The sequence below is a fragment of the Pseudophryne corroboree genome, chromosome 3 (assembly GCF_028390025.1).
Source record: "Pseudophryne corroboree isolate aPseCor3 chromosome 3, aPseCor3.hap2, whole genome shotgun sequence".
NCBI classification, from domain to species: Eukaryota; Metazoa; Chordata; class Amphibia; order Anura; family Myobatrachidae; genus Pseudophryne; species Pseudophryne corroboree.
The window spans coordinates 433,371,025-433,397,597 of NC_086446.1; the positions used below are offsets into that span (position 1 = coordinate 433,371,025).

The window sequence follows — 26,573 nt, forward strand, 5'->3', positions numbered from 1 at the left end:
ACTTAGGGCATTGTAAATGGCCCTTAGTTCCAGGATATTTATGTGAAGTGACGTTTCCATGCTTGACCACAAACCCTGGAAATTTCTTCCCTGTGTGACTGCTCCCCAGCCTCTCAGGCTGGCATCCGTGGTCACCAGGACCCAATCCTGAATGCCGAATCTGCGGCCCTCTAGGAGATGAGCACTCTGTAACCACCACAGGAGAGACACCCTTGTCCTTGGAGACAGGGTTATCCGCTGATGCATTTGAAGATGCGATCCGGACCATTTGTCCAGCAGATCCCACTGAAAAGTTCTTGCGTGGAATCTGCCGAATGGAATCGCTTCGTAAGAAGCCACCATCTTTCCCAGGACCCTTGTGCATTGATGTACTGACACTTGGCCTGGTCTTAGGAGTTCCTGACTAGGTCGGATAACTCCTTGGCTTTCTCCTCCGGGAGAAACACCTTTTTCTGTACTGTGTCCAGAATCATCCCTAGGAACAGCAGACGTGTCGTCGGAATCAGCTGTGATTTTGGAATATTTAGAATCCATCCGTGCTGTCGTAGTACTACTTGAGATAGTGCTACTCTGACCTCTAACTGTTCTCTGGACCTTGCCCTTATCAGGAGATCGTCCAAGTAAGGGATAATTAAGACGCCTTTTCTTCGAAGAAGAATCATCATTTCGGCCATTACCTTGGTAAAGACCCGGGGTGCCGTGGACAATCCAAACAGCAGCGTCTGAAACTGATAGTGACAGTTCTGTACCACAAACCTGAGGTACCCTTGGTGAGAAGGGCAAATTGGGACATGGAGGTAAGCATCCTTGATGTCCAGAGACACCATATAGTCCCCTTCTTCCAGGTTCGCTATCACTGCTCTGAGTGACTCCATCTTGAACTTGAACCTTTTTATGTAAGTGTTCAAGGATTTCAGATTTAAAATAGGTCTCACCGAGCCGTCCGGCTTCGGTACCACAAACAGCGTGGAATAATACCCCTTTCCCTGTTGTAGGAGGGGTACCTTGATTATCACCTGCTGGGAATACAGCTTGTGAATGGCTTCCAATACCGCCTCCCTGTCGGGGGGAGACGTTGGTAAAGCAGACTTCAGGAACCGGCGAGGGGGAGACGTCTCGAATTCCAATTTGTACCCCTGAGATACTACCTGCAGGATCCAGGGGTCCACTTGCGAGTGTGCCCACTGCGCGCTGAAATTCTTGAGACGGGCCCCCACCGTGCCTGAGTCCGCTTGTAAGGCCCCAGCGTCATGCTGAGGACTTGGCAGAAGCGGGGGAGATCTTCTGTTCGTGGGAAGAGGCTGTTTGCTGCAGTCTTTTTCCCCTTCCTCTGCCCCGGGGCAGATATGAGTGGCCTTTTGCCCGCTTGCCCCTATGGGGACGAAAGGACTGAGCCTGAAAAGACGGTATCTTTTTCTGCTGCGAGGTGACTTGGGGTAAAAAGGTGGATTTTCCAGCCGTTGCCGTGGCCACCAGGTCCGATAGACCGACCCCAAATAACTCCTCCCCTTTATACAGCAATACTTCCATATGCCGTTTGTAATCCGCATCCCCTGACCACTGTCGCGTCCATAATCCTCTTCTGGCAGAAATGGACATCGCACTTACTCTTGATGCCAGAGTGCAAATATCCCTCTGTGCATCTCGCATATATAGAAATGCATCCTTTAAATGCTCTATAGTCAATAATATATTGTCCCTGTCCAGGGTATCAATATTTTCAGTCAGGGAATCCGACCAAGCCACCTCAGCACTGCACATCCAGGCGGAGGCGATTGCTGGTCGCAGTATAATACCAGTATGTGTATATACTTTTAAGGATATTTTCCAGCTTCCTATCAGCTGGTTCCTTGAGGGCGGCCGTATCAGGGGACGGTAACGCCACTTGTTTTGATAAGCGTGTGAGCGCCTTATCTACGCTAGGGGGTGTTTCCCAACGCGCCCTAACCTCTGGTGGGAAAGGGTATAATGCCAATAATTTTTTAGAAATTAGCAGTTTTTTATCGGGGGAAACCCACGCTTCATCACACACCTCATTTAATTCATCTGATTCAGGAAAAACTACGGGTAGTTTTTTCACACCCCACATAATACCCTTTTTTGTGGTACTTGTAGTATCAGAAATGTTCAAAAACTCCTTCATTGCCGTGATCATGTAACGTGTGGCCCTACTGGAAAATACATTTGTTTCCTCACCGTCGACACTGGAGTCAGTGTCCGTGTCAGTGTCTGTATCGACCTGAGGTAACGGGCGTTTTATAGCCCCTGACGGTGTTTGAGACGCCTGTACAGGTATTAACTGATTTGCCGGCTGTCTCATGTCGTCAACAGTCTTTTGTAAAGTGCCGACACTATCACGTAATTCTTTCCATAAGACCATCCAGTCAGGTGTCGACTCCCTAGGGGGTGACATCACTAACACAGGCAATTGCTCCGCCTCCACACCATTTTCCTCCTCATACATGTCGACACAGCGTACCGACACACAGCACACACACAGGGAATGCTCTGATAGAGGACAGGACCCCACTAGCCCTTTGGGGAGACAGAGGGAGAGTTTGCCAGCACACACCAGAGCGCTATATATATACAGGGATAACCTTAATAAGTGTTTTTCCCTAATATAGCTGCTGTATATATTAATATGCCAATTTAGTGCCCCCCCTCTCTTGTTTTACCCTGTTTCTGTTGTGCAGGACTGCAGGGGAGAGTCAGGGAGCCTTCCTCCAACGGAGCTGTGAGGAAAAAATGGCGCTTGTGTGCCGAGGAGATAGGCCGCCGAAAAAGGGGCGGAGCCTTTCTCCCGCTTTTTTGTGGAAAACTGGCAGGGGTTAAATACATCCATATAGCCCAGGAGCTATATGTGATGTATTTTTAGCCATTTAAGGTATTTTCATTGCGTCCCAGGGCGCCCCCCCCCAGCGCCCTGCACCCTCAGTGACCGGAGTGTGAAGTGTGCTGAGAGCAATGGCGCACAGCTGCGGTGCTGTGCGCTACCTTATTGAAGACAGGACGTCTTCTGCCGCCGATTTTCCGGACCTCTTCACTCTTCTGGCTCTGTAAGGGGGCCGGCGGCGCGGCTCCGGGACCCATCCATGGCTGGGCCTGTGATCGTCCCTCTGGAGCTAATGTCCAGTAGCCTAAGAAGCCCAATCCACTCTGCACGCAGGTGAGTTCGCTTCTTCTCCCCTTAGTCCCTCGATGCAGTGAGCCTGTTGCCAGCAGGTCTCACTGAAAATAAAAAAACCTATTTAAACTTTTACTCTAAGCAGCTCAGGAGAGCCACCTAGATTGCACCCTTCTCGTTCGGGCACAAAATCTTAACTGGGGCTTGGAGGAGGGTCATAGGGGGAGGAGCCAGTGCACACCAGCTAGTCCTAAAGCTTTTACTTTGTGCCCAGTCTCCTGCGGAGCCGCTATTCCCCATGGTCCTTTCGGAGTCCCCAGCATCCACTAGGACGTTAGAGAAAATGGACAAGGCTGAAATTTGGACCTTTATGGACCCTAATTTTAGGCCCAAATCCACTCCTGTTTGCAGGAAGTGAAGCAGACGACCCAAATGGAACTCCTCCGTAGGAGCAGCCCTGGCCTCACACCAAGAAACATATTTTCGCCATATACGGTGATAATGTTTCAATGTCACGTCCTTCCTAGCCTTTATTAGCGTAGGAATGACCTCATCCGGAATACCTTTTTCCGCTACGATCCGGCGTTCAACCGCCATGCCGTCAAACGCAGCCGCGGTAAGTCTTGGAACAGACAGGGCCCCTGCTGCAGCAGGTCCTGTCTTAGAGGAAGAGGCCACGGATCTTCTGTGAGCAACTCTTGCAGATCCGGATACCAAGTCCTTCGTGGCCAATCTGGAACAATGAGGATTGTTCTGACTCTGCTTAGTCTTATTATTCTTAACACCTTGGGTATGAGAGGTAGAGGATGGAACACATAGACCGACCTGAACACCCAAGGTGTCACTAGAGCGTCCACCGCTACCGCCTGAGGGTCTCTTGACCTGGCGCAACACCGCTTTAACTTTTTGTTGAGACGGGACACCATCATGTCTATCTGAGGCAGTCCCCACCGACCCACGATCTGTGCGAAGACTTCTGGATGAAGTCCCCACTCTCCCGGATGCAGGTCGTGTCTGCTGAGGAAGTCCGCTTCCCAGTTGTCCACCCCCGGGATGAATACTGCTGCTAGGGCGCTTACATGGCCTCCCGCCCAGCGAAGAATCCTGGTCGTTTCTGCCATGGCCACTATGCTCCTTGTGCGCCTTGGCGGTTTACACGAGCCACTGCTGTGACATTGTCTGACTGAATCAGAACCGGTTTGTTCCGAAGCAATGCCTCCGCTTGGGGTAGGGCGTCGTATATGGCCCTCAACTCCAGGACGTTGATGTGGAGACAAGTCTCTAAATTTGACCAGAGACCATGGAAATTTCTTCCCAGTGTGACTGCTCCCCAACCTCGGAGGCTTGCGTCCGTGGTCACCAGGATCCAGTCCTGAATTCCGAACCTGCGGCCTTCTAGGAGGTGAGCACTGTGCAGCCACCACAGGAGAGATACTCTGGCTCTGGAAGACAGGGTGATCCTTTGATGCATTTGTAAATGGGACCCGGACCATTTGTCCAGTAGATCCCATTGAAAGGTCCTCGCATGGAACCTTCCGAAGGGGATAGCCTCGTACGATGCCACCATCTTCCCCAGGACACGCGTGCAGTGATGCACTGAAACCTTTTTTTAGCTTTAATAGGTTCCTGACCAGGGCTATGAGCTCCTGAGCCTTTTCCATCAATAGAAAAACCTTTTTTTGGTCTGTGTCTAGAATCAGGCCCAGAAAGGTCAGACGCGTTGTAGGGACTAGCTGGGACTTCGGTATATTGAGAATCCAGCCGTGCCTTTGCAACATTCTCACCGACAGCGACACGCTGTCCAGCAACTTCTCCCGAGATCTCGCCTTTATGAGGAGATCGTCCAAGTATGGGATAATTGTGACCCCCTGCTTGCGCAGGAGCACCATCATTTCCGCCATTACCTTGGTAAAAATTCTCGGGGCTGTGGAAAGCCCAAACGGCAACGTCTGAAATTGGTAATGACAGTCCAGTACTGCCAATCTCAGGAACGCCTGGTGAGGAGGGAAAATCGGAACATGAAGGTATGCATCCTTTATGTCCTGGGACACCATCCAATCCCCCCCCCCCCCCCCCCCCCATCCAGGCTGGCGATGACCGCTCTGAGCGATTCCATCTTGAACTTGAACTTTTTCAAGTACAAGTTCTGGGATTTTAGATTCAAAATGGGCCTGACCGAACCGTCCGGTTTCGGGACCACAAACAGGGTTGAGTAATACCCCTTTCCTTGCCGGAGAAGAGGAAGTTTGACTATCACCTGTTGAAAATACAATTTTTGAATTGCAGATAACACTAACTCCCTCTCTGACGGGGAAGCTGGCAGAGACGATTTGAAAAACCGGCGAGGAGGCAAGTCTTCGAATTCCAGCCTGTATCCCTGAGAAATAATCTCTATAGCCCAGGGATCCACCTGTGAGTGAACCCAGACCTGGCTGAAAAAGCGAAGATGCACCCCCACTTGAGCTGACTCCCCCCGGGAAGCCCCAGCGTCATGCGGTGGACTTTGCAGATGTAAGGGAGGACTTTTGCTCCTGGGAACTACTGCATGCAGCTTGTTTCCCTTGCCTTTTCCTCTGGCAAGGAAGGACGATCCCCGTACCTTCTTGCTTTTATTGGAACGAAAGGACTGCATTTGACAATGAGGTGCCATTTTAATATGCTGCGGGGGGACATCAGGTAAGAAATTCGATTTACCGGCCGTAGCAGTAGAGACAAGGTCTGAGAGGCCTTCTCCAAACAACTCCTCCCCCTTGTAAGGCAACGACTCCATATGCCGCTTTGAGTCGGCATCCCCCGTCCACTGTCGGGTCCACAAGAGTCGCCTAGCAGAAATAGACATAACATTTATTCTGGAGCTTAGTAAACAAATGTCTCTTTGAGCATCCCTCATATATAAAGCAGCATCTTTGATATGTAGGGTGTCAAGTTCCGTAGATAAGGAATCTGTCCATGCTGCGACAGCACTACAAACCCAGGCCGATGCCATAGCCGGTCTAACGATAGTACCGGAATGTGTGTAAATGTGCTTCATGGTAACCTCCTGCTTACGATCAGCAGGATCCTTGAGGGAAGCTGTATCCTGAGAAGGCAGTGCCACCTTCTTGGATAAGCGTGTCAGCGCCTTGTCTACCTTAGGCGAAGATTCCCATCATATCCTGTCCTTTTGTGGAAAGGGATACGCCATAAGAATCCTTTTGGGAACTTGTAGTCTCCTATCTGGAGATTCCCAAGCCTTTTCGCACAAGTCGCTTAGCTCAAATGAGGACGGAAAAGTGACCTCAGGCTTTTTCCCTTTATACATGTGTACCCTCGTGTCAGGGACAGGGGGTTCCTCAGTAATATGCAAAACCTCTTTAATGGCCATAATCATGTAACGAATGCCTTTTGCCACCTTTGGTTGCAATTTTGCATCCTCATAGTCGACACTAGAGTCAGTATCTGTTTCGGTATCTGTGTCAGTGATCTGGGATATGGTGCGTATTTGAGACCCCGACGGTCCTGGTGCCACAGGGACAGGCATGGTCTGACCACCTGACTGATCCCTAGCTTCAGCCTTATCTAACCGTTTATGCAGTAAATTTACATTTGCATTCAAGACATTCCACATATCCACCCAGTCCGGTATCGGCATTGCCGACGGCGACCTGACAATCATGCACTCCCCCTCCTCCTTAGGTGAGCCTTCCTCGTCAAACATGTCGACACACACGTACCGACACACTACACACACAGGGAAGCTCTTTTCTGAAGACAGGTTCCCCCTGAGGTCCCTTAAGAGAGACAGAGAGAGAGTATGCCAGCACACACCCCAGCAGTATATGACCCAGGAGAAACACACAAAATGTTTACCCAGTAGCGCTGCTTAATGTGTAAACGCCAATAATGTGCCCCCCCTCTACTTTAAAACCCCCTTACACCGCGTGCCAAGCAGGGGTGAGTCCGGGGAGCTTCCTCTCAGCGGTGCTGTGGAGAGAAAATGGCGCTGGTGAGTGCTGAGGGAGAAGCCCCGCCCCCTCGACGGCGGGCTTCTGTCCCGCTCAAACTTACTAAAAAATGGCGGGGGCTCTTTTATATACATGTATAGTGCCCACCTGTACATGTATATAGACTTTTGCCATAGGAGAGGTGTTTTATTGCTGCCCAGGGAGCCCTGCACCCGTACAGTGACCGGAGTGTGTGAGGTGTATGGGAGCAATGACGCACAGCTGCGGTGCTGTGCGTTACCTCTGTGAAGCACAGAAGGCTTCTGCCGCCTTAGACGTCTTCTGGCTTCGTTTCTTCTGGCTCTGTGAGGAGAACGACGGCGCGGCTCTGGGGGTGAATGCCCAGGACGAACCTGTGTTCACTACCTCTGGAGCTACTGGTGTCCAGTAGCCGAGGAAGCAGAGCCTATCATTTAAGTAGGTCTGCTCCTCTCTCCTCAGTCCCTCGATGCAGGGAGCCTGTTGCCAGCAGTGCTCCCTGAAAAAGAGAAAAAAATCCAAACAAAAATGCTTTCTAAGCAGGAAACTCAGGAGAGCTCCCTGCAGTGCACCCATTCTCCTCTGGGCACAGTCTAAAACTGAGGTCTGGAGGAGGGGCATAGAGGGAGGAGCCAGTGCACACCCAGAATCCAAAGTCTTTCTTAAAGTGCCCCATCTCCTGCGGAGCCCGTCTACTCCCCCATGGTCCTTACGGAGTCCCCAGCATCCTCTAGGACGTTAGAGAAATAATAATAGAAAGTTCATCACTTCCTCCTAAAAACATTTAATGAATGGACGTGCATATCAGGTGGAATTGTTCTTCGTGTAACCTCACTTGGGAAAATGATGCTTAGTAATCCAAGCACAACGGAATACTGTATGTCGTAAATAGATAAATTAATACTTTGATATAGCTATACCTCATGCAAAGGAAGGATGGGACTTTAGTCTACAAATAAGCCATTTCATTCCTTTTGTCATCAGAATATCTATTGATGGATGTTCAGTCTCTAGAGAGCAACCCCTTAAATTGGACAGCCATGACACTTCTCAGCTGTACATATTGGGGTTAAAAAATAAAATTTTGAAAAAACACCCCACAGAACTGTCATAATTGTTCAAGGTGGTCAGCTGAGTGTCCATATATGACTAAATAGAAGTAGCTAAACCAGGTAGTTAGCAATGAAGCTGATCTACAGTTCCTCCAGCAGGGTGTTTCAGGGAGTATACGGTCATGTCTATTATGAGAGTGGGAGTTTCCAAATAGTGAAACAGGTTATTAGAGAACACAAATTGGCATAATAATGCTTAAGAACATTGCTTTTGTTGTCCTATCAATGAAGACCTTAGACGAGGGTTTCCCAGACTTGGTACTCAAGGAGCACTAACAGTCCTGGTTTTAAGTACTGTATATCCATGCTTGTGCCCAGATGGTATAATCAAACCGGCTGAGGTACTAATTGTCACCTGAGCTTTAGCATAGCGAAACTTAAACCAGGACTGTTCGTGTTCCTTGAGGACCAAGTTTGGGAACCAAGCTTTATGCCGGGCACGGAACAATATTGACAGACATATCGCGTCTGCCCTGCCAGTCAATGGCTGATATATTGGCGAATCGTGCTGTGTGTATGGGCAGTCTGCAGACCGCCTGTACACTTGCTGAAGTGGCCACCAGTGATTGACACCACAACTAGGCAGCCACATGTATATTCCCGCCAAGGTGTAACATCGGGCACAACACATCAGGCCAACGATTGGTTAAGCGTGTTTGCACTTACTAATCGTACAGCAGATGTGTCTGCCTAGTGTGAAGCTAGCTTAAAGGGGGGTACTCACGGAGCGATATTCTAAGCAATCTGACTAGATTGCTTAGAATATTAGCATGATCGCTCCATGTGTAGCCCCCTCGGCGATACCGATGCGCGGCCCCGCACATCGCTATCGCTAGATTGGCCTGCATGCAGGCCAATCTAGCGGGTCGCTCACTTCACCCGCTGGGTGAAATGGGGCGGGTGAAATGAGCGGCCCCCCGTCTCCCCCCGCACGCTCAGCACAGATCGCGCTGTGCTGAGCGGCAGGAGAGAGGTGTGCTGAGCGGTTCGCTCAGCACACATCTCTCCTGCATCGGCCTGTGGGTACTGGGCTTTAGACTAATGACTTGTAAGTAGCAGTATTTACAGAGAACGTATTTGTAGACAGGTTGGAATACAAAACTTAGAATTAAAAAAATAATAATAAAAAAACAACAACAACAAAAAAACACAAGATTTGAGCACAAAAACAGCACCAAAAAAACAAAGTAGTGAAGAGTTTAAAGAACATATACCAGGAACAAATGCGTAGTGGGATCTGAAATAAGTCTCTAGAGCAAACGCTAGATACACACACAGCACAAAAGAGAGGGAGGACACGGGCAAGCAAGTTAATTTACTTAGGTATGCAGCAAAGGGACGCAATTATGATACGTGTGTCGGGGTATCAAACCCCCCAGAGGTGAAACTAGAGAATGAGTCCTTGGACTGTGGAAAAAGGGGTAAATTGGAAGCTAGGATGAACACAGACACAGCATTAGAAAGAGGAAGAGAAGGTAGGCAAAACAAGGTGTGTATACACCAGCAAAGCATGTCCAGAAAGAAGGGCACAAAGAGGCAGAGCGAGAAGAGAGCAAACGTACAGATAGGCAGGGCGAGTTGGTGGGTGCACAGAGGGGTAGCAGGGAGAGTTGGTGGGTGCACAGAGGGGTAGCAGGGCGAGTTAGTGGGTGCACAGAGTACGGGTAGCAGGGAGAGTTGGTGGGTGCACAGAGGGGTAGCAGGGAGAGTTGGTTGGTGCACAGAGGGGTAGCAGGGAGAGTTGGTGGGTGCACAGAGGGGTAGCAGGGAGAGTTGGTGGGTGCACAGAGGGGTAGCAGGGCGAGTTGGTGGGTGCATAGACGTAGGACGAGAATGGTGCAAAAGGCACGACGAGAGGGGTTTCTGACAGGTAATAAAGGTGATGGGCACAGACATGTATGGATCAGGGGATAAATACTGGCAATGTATTCTAGAGACTGGAGAGCACTGCGACAAAGGAGAAGCAGGCAGACAATAGGATATGTCAGGGACCGCACACAGTGGGCGCGCTGGGAATGAGCAGGAGAGAGAGTATGATAACAGGGAGCGAGTCCCCGGCGTGGGGGCACCGTTACATACCGAATCCAGTGCGTGACTATCGCTTGTTTTTCTGGATGGTTCGAGCCCTGCTAACTTCCCTAAACCCCGCAGCGCGCGTTCACGTGAGTACTACACACGTGACTCGGCAGCAGCGCGCATGGGCACATGTGCAAGTGAAGCTGCAGCGGCCATCTTGCTGGATGGCACCGTGGGGGTGTACACTGATGCCACAGCTTCTTAACCAACTGTACAGGCTGTGCTGAAAATGACAGCAGCGGATTGGTAGGGACTTTATCTCTCTCCAAGGTTTGATACATCGGCATCCACCCCCTTCCCCCAGTACTTGCAGCAGGCATATAAACGCTGCAGCCGATATAGGGAGCCTGTAAGCTGTATCACACAATCAATACATGTATTCACAGGCGTTACGTTTACAAACAAGCTAATGATACAGTACTGTGTTATCCTGTAATTAATAGCTGAGAAGTTTAACATGGGCTGGTGACACGGCGGTTATACTACATACCCTCCAGCTGTACCTTTTTGGCAGGTACAATCAGAGCCGCAACTAGGGGGGGGCTAGGGGGGCAGGCGACCTGGGCGCTGGATTGGAGGGGGGCGCCGAGACCCCCAAACATGCAGCTCTCCCTATGCGGCAATGCGGCAATGGTATCAGTTCAGAGCCGCGTCTCGTCTGTGAGTAAACTGAAAATAAACTACAGCTCCCAGCAGCCCTCGGGAGCTGTAGTTTACTTTCAATTTCCTCTCTGCAGTCAGTGGCGGACAATATGTGCTTCCGCCTCTCACAGTCCCGCTGCCCGTCACCCACCCGAACGCCTCTCATTTCTCCTCACCCCCGCTGCCCGACTCCCGCCTGAACATCTTTATTTTCAACCACCCACTAGCTGCCCTTCTCCCGCCCGGAAACCTCTGATCTCTCCCCAGCTCCGCTGCCCGTCTCCTGCCTGAAGGCTTCTCCTCCCACCTGTCTCCTGCCCGTGATGAGCAGGGTGCGAGGAGCATACTATAGGTGAGCTTTCTGGCAGAGGATATTAACGGGGTGTGCAGTCTGGATCAGGACAGGTGGGCAAGAAGAGAACACAAGTTTCTTAGTATGTGTGTGTGCATATGGCTGTGTACGTATGTGGCTGTGTGTGTATGCGTGCGCATGTGTGGCTTTGTATATATGGCTGTGTATATATGTGGCTGTGTGTGTGCATGTGTGGATTTGTATATGTGGCTGTATGTGTGCATGTGTGCAGTGTCGGACTGGGACATGAAGGGCCCACCGGGGAAATGCAGTTATAGGGGCCCATACTTAGGTGTGTGGCCAGCCTCCACAGAGGCTTGAAATATACAATAGTTTAGTGCAGTGAAATGCAACATATCTACCATGTATAATACAAGTGCACAGTCTGGAACCTGATCCCTAGAGGAAGGAGTGGGCCCTCAGGCAGTGGGGCCTACCGGTGTTTTCCCTGGTACCCCTGTGGGCCAGTCCGACCCTGCATGTGTGGATTTGTATATGTGGCTGTGTGTGTGTGTGTGCGCGCACTTGTGTGTCTTTACATATGTGGCTGTGTGTGCATATGGCTGTGTGTATGTGAGAATTTACATGTGTGACTGTGCATCTGCATATGCCGCTAAATTTAATATGGATCCAGCTTGTGAACCCACACCCACTATATAGTACTGTCCACTATTAAATCCACCCTGTGCATTACAACATTTGGGGATATTTATCATATTTATCAAAACTGGCGCACAGGTTTAAGTAGAGTTGCCCTTAACAACAATGGAGAAAATGGTGTAATGTACTGTTTGCCTAATACAGACCTGAACGCTGTTGTGCAGCGGCCGATTACTAAATGACTGCGCATGCGTATGGATCGTAATGTGGAGACGCGACGCCAAACAGCTAAAAAAAAATCCTGCGTCCTTTATAATCACTAGGTGAACGCATGCTGATTGACAGAAAGCGGACATTTGGTGGTAGTAACTGGACTTTTTCTGAGAGTGTCAGGAATAACGCAGGGGTTCCCTTCCCAAGCGTTTTCAGGGAGGGTGTATGACGTCAGCTCCGGCATGATCAGCCTGTTTGTATCGCACTGTAGGAGTAAGTCCTGGGCTGCACAGACTGGAAAAATCATTAGATGGTGAGTGAGTTGCGAACGGATTTGCAGATGTCCGCTGTGTAGCGAAGTTTTTGCAGAGCCAAGGATGCACCTGCCACCAACAGGAAAGCCGGAGAGCCGGACGGGAGGAGAGAGATCCTGCAGAATGGGAGGTATGTGTGCACCTACCACACACACATGCAGGTCCCTGCTAAAATTGCTAAGGCAATTTTTCATGTCAAAAAGTTCTGAAATATATATATATATATTTATTTACTTATTTATATATATATATATATATATATATATATATATATATATATATTATTATTATTATTTTTTGGGGGAGGGGGTGCCAAATGACTACCTTGCCCCGGGTGACAAAAATCCTAGTTTCGGCCCTGGGTACAATACCTTTTTTCTGTGGTCTGTACCGATTTTTTACTCTCCATTTTTCCATTGAAAGTATAGGGAAAAAGGTCATGAAGCCCCTTTACCCATGGCCACGCCTCATTTCCTAATTTGTACTGATTTTTATGTGTAAAATGTTAAATTCCTTCTGTGCTTTTTGACTATGTAATTATATAATCTGCCATGAAATATGGTACAGCTCTGCTGAATCCTGTGGAACGGGTACAATTGTAAAACCTGAACAACAACCATAACACGGCCTGAATCTCTGCTATAAACAAAAAGCAATGCAGGTAATAAAAGTTGTACGGCGGCTAGGCCAGGCTATAAAGTCAACTGTAAGTGAATGTAACCATATGACAGCAGATGTACCCAGAATTCATGTTCAGAACAATAAATACAATTTAGTTTACCATTAACATAAAACTAAACACAAAGAAAAGAGTAATTTAGAGGGCAGGATTCAAATGTTCCTCCCGCCCCCTATCGCGCCTGCCGACGGGTGCGACAACTTCATTTCAGCTCGCTACCCTCGGAGGTAGCAAGCTGAAATGCTTGTAAAGAGACCCGTTTGGGTGCCCAAACAGGTCTCTTCACGATCGCGCCCATCACTTTAGTCGGGTTTAGGTGCTTGATGCGCTTAAACCAGACTGTAATGAGCGCATCACTTTAGACGGGAGATAACGGGTGCAATATGATTTGAATCCAGCCCAGATTGTCCGTATATATAAAAAAAAACCACCTATTTATATATTAAATCAGTTAAATGGATGGTATTCAGTATGCCGGCTGTTGGGATCCCGGCGCTCAGTATACCGGCGCCAGAATCCCGACACCCGGCATATTGACAGCTATTCTCCCTTTTGGGGGTCCACGACCCCCCCTGGAGGGAGTATAAATAGCGTGGCGCGCGTAGCGAGCCCGCAATGGTCTCATTTGCGCTCGCCCAGCTGTCGGTATGCTGGCGGTCGGGATTCCGCCGGGATCCCGGCCGCCGGCATACCATACTACACCCCAGGAAAATAAATGGGTATTGTGCCTAAAGTGGATTTGTGTAAATGTGGCTTTTGAAGAACAAGGACAATTGTGTTTCAAATGAGCTTTGTTTGTTTTTATATCTTTTTACTTGGGGTTCTTTTGTTTTGTCTACTGGTGTGTACACACTGGGCGATATATCGCAGGTCCATCGGCCAGTGTGTATGAGAGATATGTCTGTGAACGCCGCCGTTCACAGACATATCGCGTTGGCCCTGCCGCACAGCTGGCGGGCATTATATCTAACGATATATTGACGCATAGTTCTGTGTGTACAGGCAGTCAGCCAACCGCCCATATACGTGCTGCAGATGCCGGCGGTGATTGACAGCACAACTGGGTGGGCGCATTTACATGCCCGCCCAGTTCGTGACTTCAGTCCCAACAGATCAGGCAGTGTGTTTGCACAAAACACTGCCCGGTCCGTCTGTAGATATACCCGCAGATCAACTGATCTGCAGATATATCTACAAGTGTTAACCCAGCATTACACTATAGACTTTGCTGCATATCTACTAGATGGCTTGTCACCTCTTCTCAGTGACTGACACTTAGCATCTGTTCTTGAAACCTAAGTCCCAATGTCTGTTTGTGTTTTCCCTGGCATTTTTACAATACAGTCCTGGAAGACGGACTACTTCCATACCGCATTGGGGTTTTACCAATCTAAACGGACTTGGAATAAATGTTTCATTACTCTTTGACAAAAGAAGACTCAGATTTATATATATTTTTTTTAGCCTTTTATTTATTTTAGTCATATGAAAAAAGTAATGTATGTAAACTGTAGATCCATAAAAGCCTAACGTATTAAATGACTATTTCCCTAATAACCAAACATTACACGTTATTTGTCCTGTGCAAACCTCATGGAGACATGACAACAACAAAATACGTAACTGTATTAACTTGTTTTAGGGTACATACCCTAATTGCTTCTCTTGTACCCACCCCTCTCCCAATACGCATAGGTATTCAACTGTATTCACCATATAGTCACCACAGCTTAATCGGATTGATGACAGAGGTCACTGTTTTAATGTGAAGTCCGAACCAAACATACTCCAAGCAGCATTCAGGTCCAACTAGGTTATGTAACAAATGTCAATGATCGTAGACAGGACAGATGACATAAAGATCTATAGGATTAGACCAGTTTAAACTGTAACCACTATTAGGTGAATGCAGCTGAACACATGATAGCATCAAATAAATTTCAAATGGTTATGTACCCATAAAGCAACAGATAACACTAAGAAGGGTATCCAATTAGCTGCGATATCGCCGTTTCGTGAAAAATGATCGCAAATGCGATAATTTGTATCCTATTAGCGGCAATAAATTATCGCAGATTTCTGTTCACCAGCTTAGAGCTGGTGATAAGTAGTGCAAAATCCCTATTTTAAGGTAAAAATGTTGGGACTTGATTCTGAACCCCTGGGACACCCCCCTGAATGACTAATTAGGCACGTAGAAGTTTTGAATTATTTTTAATTAGCCAATAATGACGTCATTTTTGGGGACAATTTTTTTTAAAGTGATTGAGACTGGGGTTCAAGGTATGTGACAGGTATACTAGGGTGCTTAATGAGTGGGACAAGTGCTTTTAGAGTTGCAGGTGGGAGTAATCGGTCTGTTTCCACTTTTTTTTTTCAGTCCCCTAAAATGACCCAAATATATGCTTATACCAATTTAATGTACCCCTAATTTAATGAGAGCACTTATTTTGCTGAAAAAAAAACTTGCTTTCTATAATTTTTTCACATTTAAAAAAAAGACATATAACAGCCATTTGACCCAATTTAATTACACCAAATAGTTTTATTATGGCCACTAATAGACTTCTATAACATTTTCCTGTGTTAGTTTGTCTTTTTGGGGGGTACAGACAGATTTCCCCACTTTCTCTTATACTTATCTCAGCTTTTGCCGGCTAGAATTATCGCGCAATTCCCGTCATCGCTGTTTTGGAATAGGATAGGTGAGATAAACGGGAGCGGGCAGGCTGCGATAACCCGATTTTTCGGAAGATAGGTGTGATAACATTAACCGTGATCGCGAATCATGGCTAATTGGATACCCCCTAAGTAATGAAGACTGAGTAGAATGTTAGGTTACAAAATTATGTAACGAGTTCCAACATTATTTAAATCATCTCCATAAATAAAATAAAAAATATTTTTATTTTGTTGAAACCCAATACCCCTCTAAGCAATTGTAACAATGTCCGCAATCGGTATTACTTTGTGGGTTTGTTTGGTCCATATTATGTTCTTATGCAAACATTTTAAGCTTTCAGTGTACTTATCAATAATGAAACAGAAAAAAAAAAAAAAAACAAGATCATTGTATAAAAGAACAACTGGATCCTGTGTTCCATGTCTCAATGCAATTATTTACATTTAATGTATAGATACAGAAGATGCCCTAGACTAGTGTATACACGGTTTAATGGGTTGGGTACGGGATCCTGACAGTCAGGATGCCGGTGGTAAAAATACCGACAGTGGCATCCAGACGGTCAGATTACCGACACTTTTTGGAAGGTTAACTAACCCTAACCTTCCCTGCAGCCTAACCATTCCACAGAATAACCCTAGCCCTCCCCTCCCTCAGATTAACGCTATCCCTCCAGGGATTCTGGCTGTTGTGATACCAATGCCTATGTTCTGGTCGCCGGCATCCTAAACGTTGAGTTACCAACTAGATCCCGTTTACATGCATCCAAATTGCACGTAAGCATCATGAAGTACGCTCTCTAAAGAGGTTTCTACCTTCATTTCATATATATAAAGCTAATTTGCTTTACATTGTTTCAAGTCATGGAACAGCGTAATCTACATGTTAAACTAAAGAGTATGTACTAGTCATCGGTTTATGTGCAGCACACAAACCAGTCACTAATACCCTTTTCAGACAGAAAGCCCAGCAATTATCTTGCATTTCAGTGACAGTTCGTGTTGCCAGGTTCTGTCTTACCTCCCCTCTCACAGAGAAGCAAATTACCGAGTCTAGGATTTCGACCCAGTAATTTGCGGATCAACACGGGTTTTTGTCTGTGTGAAAGGGTCAACCTGAGTTGAAATTCCCGTGTCTCCAACCCTAGTAACTTCCTGGGTCGAAATCTCGGGAATTTCAACCCGAGTTGACCGTTTCACACAGAAAAAGGACCCGTGTTTTTCGTGAAATTACCAGGTAGAACTTCTTCACCCGGTAATTTCATTTTGTGTGTGAAAGGGGTATAGAACAACATTTCAATACAATAGAATATCTCAGTGTGTACTTAGAATGGCTATTGACATCCACAGCTCCTCAGCATCCCACCACTCCATAGGACCTCCTGTACTCACACTACAATCCCTGATTGCAGGAAGTATGACATTCCATTCACGTGCCTTCCCTTGTGTTCGCTACATGATGAGTGAAATTACTAAAACTGTAAGTAGAGTTGATAGTAATTTCTATTACTTTCTTATACCTATTCCACTAGTCATATCAGTCACGGAGATCAAGGTTCCAGGAGATGGAGAGGTAGAGAAAAGAGATTCGGGCTATGAGGTGAGACCCTTATCTCTGCCTCTATTAGTAATGTGCCATCTGAAACAAGGTTTTCCCCTGAACTGGGTAACAGTAAAATGTGTAACTCAGAGGGAAACACATAAACAGTAACTCACGTTTTAACAAATATTTTCTGTTACCACTTGACACATACCTGGTTAATTTTTCAGAGAAAATTCATAACAGTGTATATATTTATTAGTCTGTTACGCATAAAATAAAATATATACAATATTTACATATTTTAAAAAACTTTATGGAGTAGTTCAGTCACCTCAGTGCCTGTGCAGAGGGTATCCGGATGCTAGGTCGACATAACTAAGGACGACAGTCATTAGGTCAGCCACTATTGGTCAACATGCATTAGGTCGACATGGACAAAAGGTCAACATGAGTTTTTTTTACAATTTTCTTTCATTTTCAATCCTTCATACTTTACCATCCACAAGGACTCCGATTGGGAATAGTAATCTGTGCCAAGCGCAGCGGAACAAGGCACCTTGCTCGCATCACGCGGTACACTAATTCGGGTTCCTGGCCACTTTACGGAGTGAATGCCACATTAATAAACTAACATCGACATTTTCATGTGTCGACTGTTTACAATTCGACCTTTTTGCCATATCAACCAAGTGTCTGTCGACCTTTTGATGTCAACCTAATGACTGTCTATGTTACTCAGGTCGACCCTATGACCCATAACAGAGGTGGCTGAAATATATGCCTCTATCAAAATAACTATATATAATTCTGTACATACATATTTTGGCGAGGTGTGTTCTTGGGGTCAGCATTCTGTGGTTTTATTCTTTTACTAGCAGTAAGAGCTAAAACCTGGTCCCTTTATTCCTGTCACTTTCTTGTTCTTAGTTACAGTAAATTCAAAATACATATAGTCTATTACTATTTAGTTACTTTCTCTGTGTCCTCTCCCTCGCACTCTTGACATTGATACACCTGTAATACTATTTCACACTGTTCCATTTCATTGAGCAGGTTTTGCTTTATTTTCTAGTTTTTGTTTCTTTTTGTGTTTCATTTTTGCTTTGTCTTGTCATCTACATTAAGTTTCTCACCTCCCCCTCCTTGCACTAAAACCAGCGTGATCTGCTTTCCCTATCTGTGACCCTGCTACACAGACACACTCACTGGTCCTGTCTTTCTCAGTATATCTGCCTTTCACTAGTGTATTTTTGTAACAGACTTGTCACTGTCACTTAATCATCTTCTCTCTCAATATTTCCAATATGACCTGCCTCTCCTCTCTTTCTAGTTCAAACCTTCTTTCCCTCTCTCTACGCTCAGCCTCCTGCCTCTCTCTCTCCAATGCTGCTCTCTCTCTCTGTAGCTGCAGTTCTTCTCGACGTAGCGCTAGCTCCTCTTCCCGCAGACGCTGCTCCGCTTCAGCTCGCCGCTCCAGGTGTTGCAGAATCCGAGCGTATGCACTGCAGCATCCTTCACACTCCTGCTTCCTGGTCAGTCTCTCCCCCATATTGTTTTCTTCGATTTTGGATTCCATAACTGAAAGGTAATTTGGTACAGGGTTAAATATTGACAGTAATAAATACAAGGGGTCTATTCATGAAGCAGTGAAAAGAGTGGAGAAGTGAGCCGATGGAGAAGTTGCCTATGGCAACCAATCAGCTGTCACATATAATTTTATAGAATGAACTTGACAAATGTTACTTAAAAGCCGATTGGTTTCCATGGGCAACTTCTCCACTGGCTCACTTCTCCACTCTTTTCACTGCTTCATGAATTGACTTATTTGATAAATAAAAGTTTTAATGCCACTACATAAAAATGCAGGTCAGGTTGTGGTCATTCACTAATCCTAATCACCTAACAGCACCGAATCAGATGTTGTTTGGAATCACTTATCACTTACACATATAGCACTTTTACAAATACAGTGATGCTTTTACATGTCTTATGTACTGTGAGGTCATTGTGGGGAGTGCTTTACAAACTGCAAAATACAACTGCCAACCCAACCAATGTTTTTCAAAAATGAGTGTTATCTGGCATTGGTGGAAAATGTGGTTAGTTGGCATAACATGACAGTGTATAACAGGGATATTCAACATTATAATCAACTCAACATAATACAGGTTGAACACGATGGGCATTTTGCCTCTATTCAACCTCGATTACTACCCAGTCCTCCAGCTGTTGTGGAACTACACATCCCAGCATTACGTGCCACAGTTTTGCTATTAGGGCATGCTTAAACTGTGGCAGTGCATGCTGGGATGTGACACAGCAGCTTGAGGGTCACATGTTGAATAGCCCTGGTATATACAAAGGGGGTAACCACTAATTAGGCCACAAAGGATCCAGAAATTTGGCCCAATTTGGACATGCATCTAGTTGCTTGTGCTAAACAGCAACATCTGCATGTAAATGGTCACCTTTATCCTACAAAGGGGGGTGTCCAATTAGCCGCAATCACGGCTAACACGGGATTCACGCCATAATTGTAGCCGGTAAAAGCATAAGAAAAAATAGTGAAATCTGCCTGTACCCCCAAAAATGCTAAACTAATATCAGAAAATGTTATAGAAGTCTATTAGTGGCCATAATATAACTAATAGGTGTCATTAAATCAGGTCAAATGGCTGTTATATGCATTTTTTTTTTTAAATGCTGAAAAATGACAGAAAATAAGAATTTACTTACCGATAATTCTATTTCTCGGAGTCCGTAGTGGATGCTGGGGTTCCTGAAAGGACCATGGGGAATAGCGGCTCCGCAGGAGACAGGGCACAAAAAGTAAAGCTTTAGGATCAGGTGGTGTGCACTGGCTCCTCCCCCCATGACCCTCCTCCAAGCCTCAGTTAGGATACTGTGCCCGGACGAGCGTACACAATAAGGAAGGATTTTGAATCCCGGGTAAGACTCATACCAGCCACACCAATCACACTGTACAACCTGTGATCTGAACCCAGTTAACAGTATGATAACAGCGGAGCCTCTGAAAAGATGGCTCACAACAATAATAACCCGATTTTTGTAACTATGTACAAGTATTGCAGATAATCCGCACTTGGGATGGGCGCCCAGCATCCACTACGGACTTCGAGAAATAGAATTATCGGTAAGTAAATTCTTATTTTCTCTATCGTCCTAGTGGATGCTGGGGTTCCTGAAAGGACCATGGGGATAATACCAAAGCTCCCAAACGGGCGGGAGAGTGCGGATGACTCTGCAGCACCGAATGAGAGAACTCCAGGTCCTCCTTAGCCAGGGTATCAAATTTGTAGGATTTTACCAACGTGTTTGCCCCTGACTAAATAGCCGCTCGGCAAAGTTGTAAAGCCGAGACCCCTCGGGCAGCCGCCCAAGATAAGCCCACCTTCCTTGTGGAATGGGCATTTACATATTTTGGCTGTGGCAGGCCTGCCACAGAATGTGCAAGCTGAATTGTATTACACATCCAACTAGCAATAGTCTGCTTAGAAGCAAGAGCACCCAGTTTGTTGGGTGCATACAGGATAACAGCAAGTCAGTTTTCCTGACTCCAGCCGTCCTGGAACCTATATTTACAGGGCCCTGACAACATCTAGCAATCTGGAGTCCTCCAAGTCCCTAGTAGGCGCAAGGCACCAAAATAAGCTGGTTCAGGTGAAACACTGACACCACCTTAGGGAGAGAACTGGGGACGAGTCCGCAGCTCTGCCCTGTCCAAATGGACAACCAGATATGGGCTTTTTTGAGAAAAAAACCACCAATTTGACACTCGCCTGGTCCAGGCCAGGGCCAAGAGCATGGTCACTTTTCATGTGAGATGCTTCAAATCCACAGATTTGACTGGTTTTAAACCAATGTGATTTGAGGAATCCCAGAACTACGTTGAGATCCCACAGTGCCACTGGAGGCACAAAAGGGGGTTGTATATGCAATACTCCCTTGACAAACTTCTGGACTTCAGGAACTGAAGCCACTTCTTTCTGGAAGAAAATCGACAGGGCCGAAATTTGAACCTTAATGGACCCCAATCTGAGGCCCATAGACACTCCTGTTTGCAGGAAATGCAGGAATCGACCGAGTTGAAATTTCTTCGTGGGGCCTTTCTGGCCTCACACCACGCAACATATTTTTGCCACATGTGGTGATAATGTTGTGCGGTCACCTCCTTTCTGGCTTTGACCAGGGTAGGAATGACCTCTTCCGGAATGCCTTTTTCCCTTAGGATCCGGCGTTCCACCGCCATGCCGTCAAACGCAGCTGCGGTAAGTCTTGGAACAGACATGGTACTTGCTGAAACAAGTCCCTTCTTAGCGGCAGAGGCCATAAGTCCTCTGTGAGCATCTCTTGAAGTTCCGGGTACCAAGTCCTTCTTGGCCAATCCGGAGCCATGAGTATAGTTCTTACTCCTCTACGTCTTCTAAGTCTCAGTACCTTAGGTATGAGAAGCAGAGGATGGAACACATACACCGACTGGTACATCCATGGTGTTACCAGAACGTCCACAGCTATTGCCTGAGGGTCTCTTAACCTGGCGCAATACCTGTCCCGTTTTTTGTTCAGACGGGACGCCATCATGTCCACCTTTGGTATTTCCCAACGGTTTACAATCATGTGGAAAACTTCCCGATGAAGTTTCCACTCTGCCGGGTGGAGGTCGTGCCTGCTGAGGAAGTCTGCTTCCCAGTTTCCATTCCCGGAATGAAACACTGCTGACAGTGCTATCACATGATTTTCCGCCCAGCGAAAAGTCCTTGCAGTTTTTGCCATTGCCCTCCTGCTTCTTGTGCCGCCCTGTCTATTTACGTGGGCGACTGCCGTGATGTTTTTCCCACTGGATCAATACCGGCTGACCTTGAAGCAGAGGTCTTGCTAAGCTTAGAGTATTATAAATTTACCCTTAGCTCCAGTATATTTATGTGGAGAAAAGTCTCCAGACTTGATCACACTCCCTGGAAATTTTTTCCTTGTGTGACTGCTCCCCAGCCTCTCGGGCTGGCCTCCGTGGTCACCAGCATCCAATCCTGAATGCCGAATCTGCGGCCCTCTAGAAGATGAGCACTCTGTAACCACCACAGGAGAGACACCCTTGTCCTTGGATATAGGGTTATCCGCTGATGCATCTGAAGATGCGATCCGGACCATTTGTCCAGCAGATCCCACTGAAAAAGCTGCGATTTTGGAATATTTAGAATCCACCCGTGCTGTTGTAGCAGTATCCGAGATAGTGCTACTCCGACCTCCAACTGTTCCCTGGACTTTGCCCTTATCAGGAGATCGTCCAAGTAAGGGATAATTAAGACGCCTTTTCTTCGAAGAAGAATCATCATTTCGGCCATTACCTTGGTAAAGACCCGGGGTGCCGTGGACAATCCAAACGGCAGCGTCTGAAACTGATAGTAACAGTTCTGTACCACGAACCTGAGGTACCCTTAGTGAGAAGGGCAAATTTTGGACATGGAGGTAATCATCCCTGATGTCTCGGGACACTATATAGTCCCCTTCTTCCTGGTTCGTTATCACTGCTCTGAGTGACTCCATCTTGATTTGAACCTTTGTAAGTGTTCAAATTTTTTTAGATTTAGAATAGGTCTCACCTAGCCTTCTGGCTTCAGTACCACAATATAATGTGGAATAATACCCCTTTTCTTGTTGTAGGAGGGGTAATTTGATTATCACCTGCTGGGAATACAGCTTGTGAATTGTTTCCCATACTGCCTCCTTGTCGGAGGGAGACCTTGGTAAACCAGACTTCAGGAGCCTGCGAAGGGGAAACGTCTCGACATTCCAATCTGTACCCCTGGGATACTACATGTAGGATCCAGGGGTCCTGTACGGTCCCAGCGTCATGCTGAGAGCTTGGCAGAAGCGGTGGAACGCTTCTGTTCCTGGGAATGGGCTGCCTGCTGCAGTCTTCTTCCCTTTCCTCTATCCCTGGGCAGATATGACTCTTATAGGGACGAAAGGACTGAGGCTGAAAAGACGGTGTCTTTTTCTGCAGAGATGTGACTTAGGGTAAAAACGGTGGATTTTCCAGCAGTTGCCGTGGCCACCAGGTCCGATGGACCGACCCCAAATAACTCCTCTTCCTTTATACGGCAATACACCTTTGTGCCGTTTGGAATCTGCATCACCTGACCACTGTCGTGTCCATAAACATCTTCTGGCAGATATGGACATCGCACTTACTCTTGATGCCAGAGTGCAAATATCCCTCTGTGCATCTCGCATATATAGAAAATGCATCCTTTAAATGCTCTATAGTCAATAAAATACTGTCCCTGTCAAGGGTATCAATATTTTTAGTCAGGGAATCCGACCAAGCCACCCCAGCTCTGCACATCCAGGCTGAGGCGATCGCTGGTCGCAGTATAACACCAGTATGTGTGTATATACTTTTTATGATATTTTCCAGCCTCCTGTCAGCTGGCTCCTTGAGGACGGCCCTATCTATAGACGGTACCGCCACTTGTTTTGATAAGCGTGTGAGCGCCTTATCCACCCTAAGGGGTGTTTCCCAACGCGCCTTAACTTCTGGCGGGAAAGGGTATACCGCCCATAATTTTCTATCGGGGGGAACCCACGCATCATCACACACTTCATTTAATTTATCTGATTCAGGAAAAACTACGGTAGTTTTTTCACATCCCACATAATACCCTCTTTTGTGGTACTTGTAGTATCAGAAATATGTAACACCTCCTTCATTGCCCTTAACGTGTGGCCCTAATAAGGAATACGTTTGTTTATTCACCGTCGACACTGGATTCAGTGTCCGTGTCTGTGTCTGTGTCGACCGACTAAAGTAAACGGGCGTTTTAAAACCCCTGACGGTGTTTCTGAGACGTCTGGACCGGTACTAATTGTTTGTCGGCCGTCTCATGTCGTCAACCGACCTTGCAGCGTGTTGACATTATCACGTAATTCCCTAAATAAGCCATCCATTCCGGTGTCGACTCCCTAGAGAGTGACATCACCATTACAGGCAATTGCTCCGCCTCCTCACCAACATCGTCCTCATACATGTCGACACACACGTACCGACACACAGCACACACACAGGGAATGCTCTGATAGAGGACAGGACCCACTAGCCCTTTGGAGAGACAGAGGGAGAGTTTGCCAGCACACACCAAAAACGCTATAATTATATAGGGACAACCTTATATAAGTGTTTTCCCTTATAGCATCTTTTATATATTTCTAACGCCAAATTAGTGCCCCCCCTCTCTGTTTTAACCCTGTTTCTGTAGTGCAGTGCAGGGGAGAGCCTGGGAGCCTTCCCTCCAGCCTTTCTGTGAGGGAAAATGGCGCTGTGTGCTGAGGAGATAGGCCCCGCCCCTTTTTCGGCGGGCTCGTCTCCCGCTCTTTAATGGATTCTGGCAGGGGTTAAATATCTCCATATAGCCCCCGGAGGCTATATGTGAGGTATTTTTAGCCAAAAAAGGTTTTCATTTGCCTCCCAGGGCGCCCCCCTCCCAGCGCCCTGCACCCTCAGTGACTGCCGTGTGAAGTGTGCTGAGAGGAAATGGCGCACAGCTGCAGTGCTGTGCGCTACCTTAAGAAGACTGAGGAGTCTTCTGCCGCCGATTCTGGACCTCTTCTCGTTTCAGCATCTGCAAGGGGGCCGGCGGCGAGGCTCCGGTGACCATCCAGGCTGTACCTGTGATCGTCCCTCTGGAGCTAATGTCCAGTAGCCAAAGAAGCCAATCCATCCTGCACGCAGGTGAGTTCACTTCTTCTCCCCTAAGTCCCTCGTTGCAGTGATCCTGTTGCCAGCAGGACTCACTGTAAAATAAAAAACCTAAGCTAAACTTTTCTAAGCAGCTCTTTAGGAGAGCCACCTAGATTGCACCCTTCTCGGCCGGGCACAAAAATCTAACTGAGGCTTGGAGGAGGGTCATGGGGGGAGGAGCCAGTGCACACCACCTGATCCTAAAGCTTTACTTTTTGTGCCCTGTCTCCTGCGGAGCCGCTATTCCCCATGGTCCTTTCAGGAACCCCAGCATCCACTAGGACGATAGAGAAATCTATTTTTTCCTACAAAATAAGTGTTCTCATTAATTTTGGGGTACATAAAAAGGAGTATAAGCATATATTTGGGTCATTTAAAAATGATTTTTAAAAAGTGGAAACGGACAGATTACTCCCACCTGCAATCCTAAAAACAATTGTCCAACTCATAAAGCTCCCCAATATACCTGTTCCATACCTTATACCCCAATTTCTATCACTTTGCATTTTTTGACCACAAAAATGACATATTATTAGCTAATTAAAAATAATTCAAAACTTCTAAGTGCCTAATTAGTCATTCAGGGGGGTGTCCAATAGGTTCTGAACCAAATCCCAACATTTTACCTTAAAATAAGGATCTTGCACTACTTATCATCAGCTCTAAGCTAGTGAAGAGAAATCCACAATAAACCCTATGGAGACTTATTCCTGATAATTCAGTATCCTATTAGCGGCGATAAATTATCACATTTGCGATGTTATTGCCAAACCGCAATATAGCGGCTAACTGGATACCCCCCAAAGTGTAGACCGTAGCAGATAAAACCAGTATCATACATCCAAAGAGTCATTATTTGCACAGATTATTTACAGAGAGGCTTAGCCGCTAGGAAAAGTGTTGTGGTCTCACTGTAAATAGACATGATATCTGTAGTTCAGGGTGTGTTTTGGGTGAATTAGGATGGTTGCCTAATTTACAATTTTCCGAAATGGAAATGTCAAGAGGTATATGTAACTGTGCAAGCAGAAAGGCCAATAACGCATATATATAATAGGATTTTAATACCTACCGGTAAATCCTTTTCTCTTAGTCCGTAGAGGATGCTGGGGACTCCATAAGGACCATGGGGTATAGACGGGATCCGCAGGAGACATGGGCACACTATAAGACTTTGAATGGGTGTCAACTGGCTCCTCCGTCTATGCCCCTCCCCCAGACCTCAGTTAGAAAACTGTGCCCAGGGAGACGGACATTTCGAGGAAAGAATTTATTGTTTAAACACGGTGAGTGTCATACCAGCTCACACCACGAACATACAGCAGAATGTGGCATTCAATAGAACACCAGCCAATGGCATGAAAAAATACACAGCCACATGCTGATAAATATGTAACACAACCAGTGTGTCAACACAACCAATAATAAGACACATCATGCCATGGCATGCACAACGTCAGCAACAGCCTGACAGAAAAGAAACACAAGAGTGTAACCAGAACCAATAACTGC

General features: G+C 46.7%; 2 protein-coding genes across 6 annotated transcripts in view; both read right to left on the reverse strand.

The window, feature by feature from the left end:
- The window catches only part of PRPSAP1 (phosphoribosyl pyrophosphate synthetase associated protein 1), a 103,217-nt gene extending 92,777 nt beyond the window's left edge, over nucleotides 1-10,440 (reverse strand). For 4 of the 5 annotated variants that reach the window (XM_063960410.1, XM_063960405.1, XM_063960408.1 and 1 more), the window contains exon 1: nucleotides 10,281-10,440. The gene's annotated coding sequence lies outside the window, so the exon portion shown is untranslated. The remainder of the gene's footprint in view (nucleotides 1-10,280) is intronic. The other variant, XM_063960409.1, reaches the window with a different exon arrangement.
- A 4,105-nt stretch (nucleotides 10,441-14,545) lies between these two features.
- LOC135055859 (trichohyalin-like) overlaps nucleotides 14,546-26,573 on the reverse strand; it is a 158,291-nt gene continuing 146,263 nt past the window's right edge. Inside the window, exon 4 of the mRNA XM_063960411.1 lies at nucleotides 14,546-18,880. Within this exon, the coding sequence (XP_063816481.1) occupies nucleotides 18,573-18,880 (308 nt within the window). The 3' untranslated portion in view covers nucleotides 14,546-18,572. The remainder of the gene's footprint in view (nucleotides 18,881-26,573) is intronic.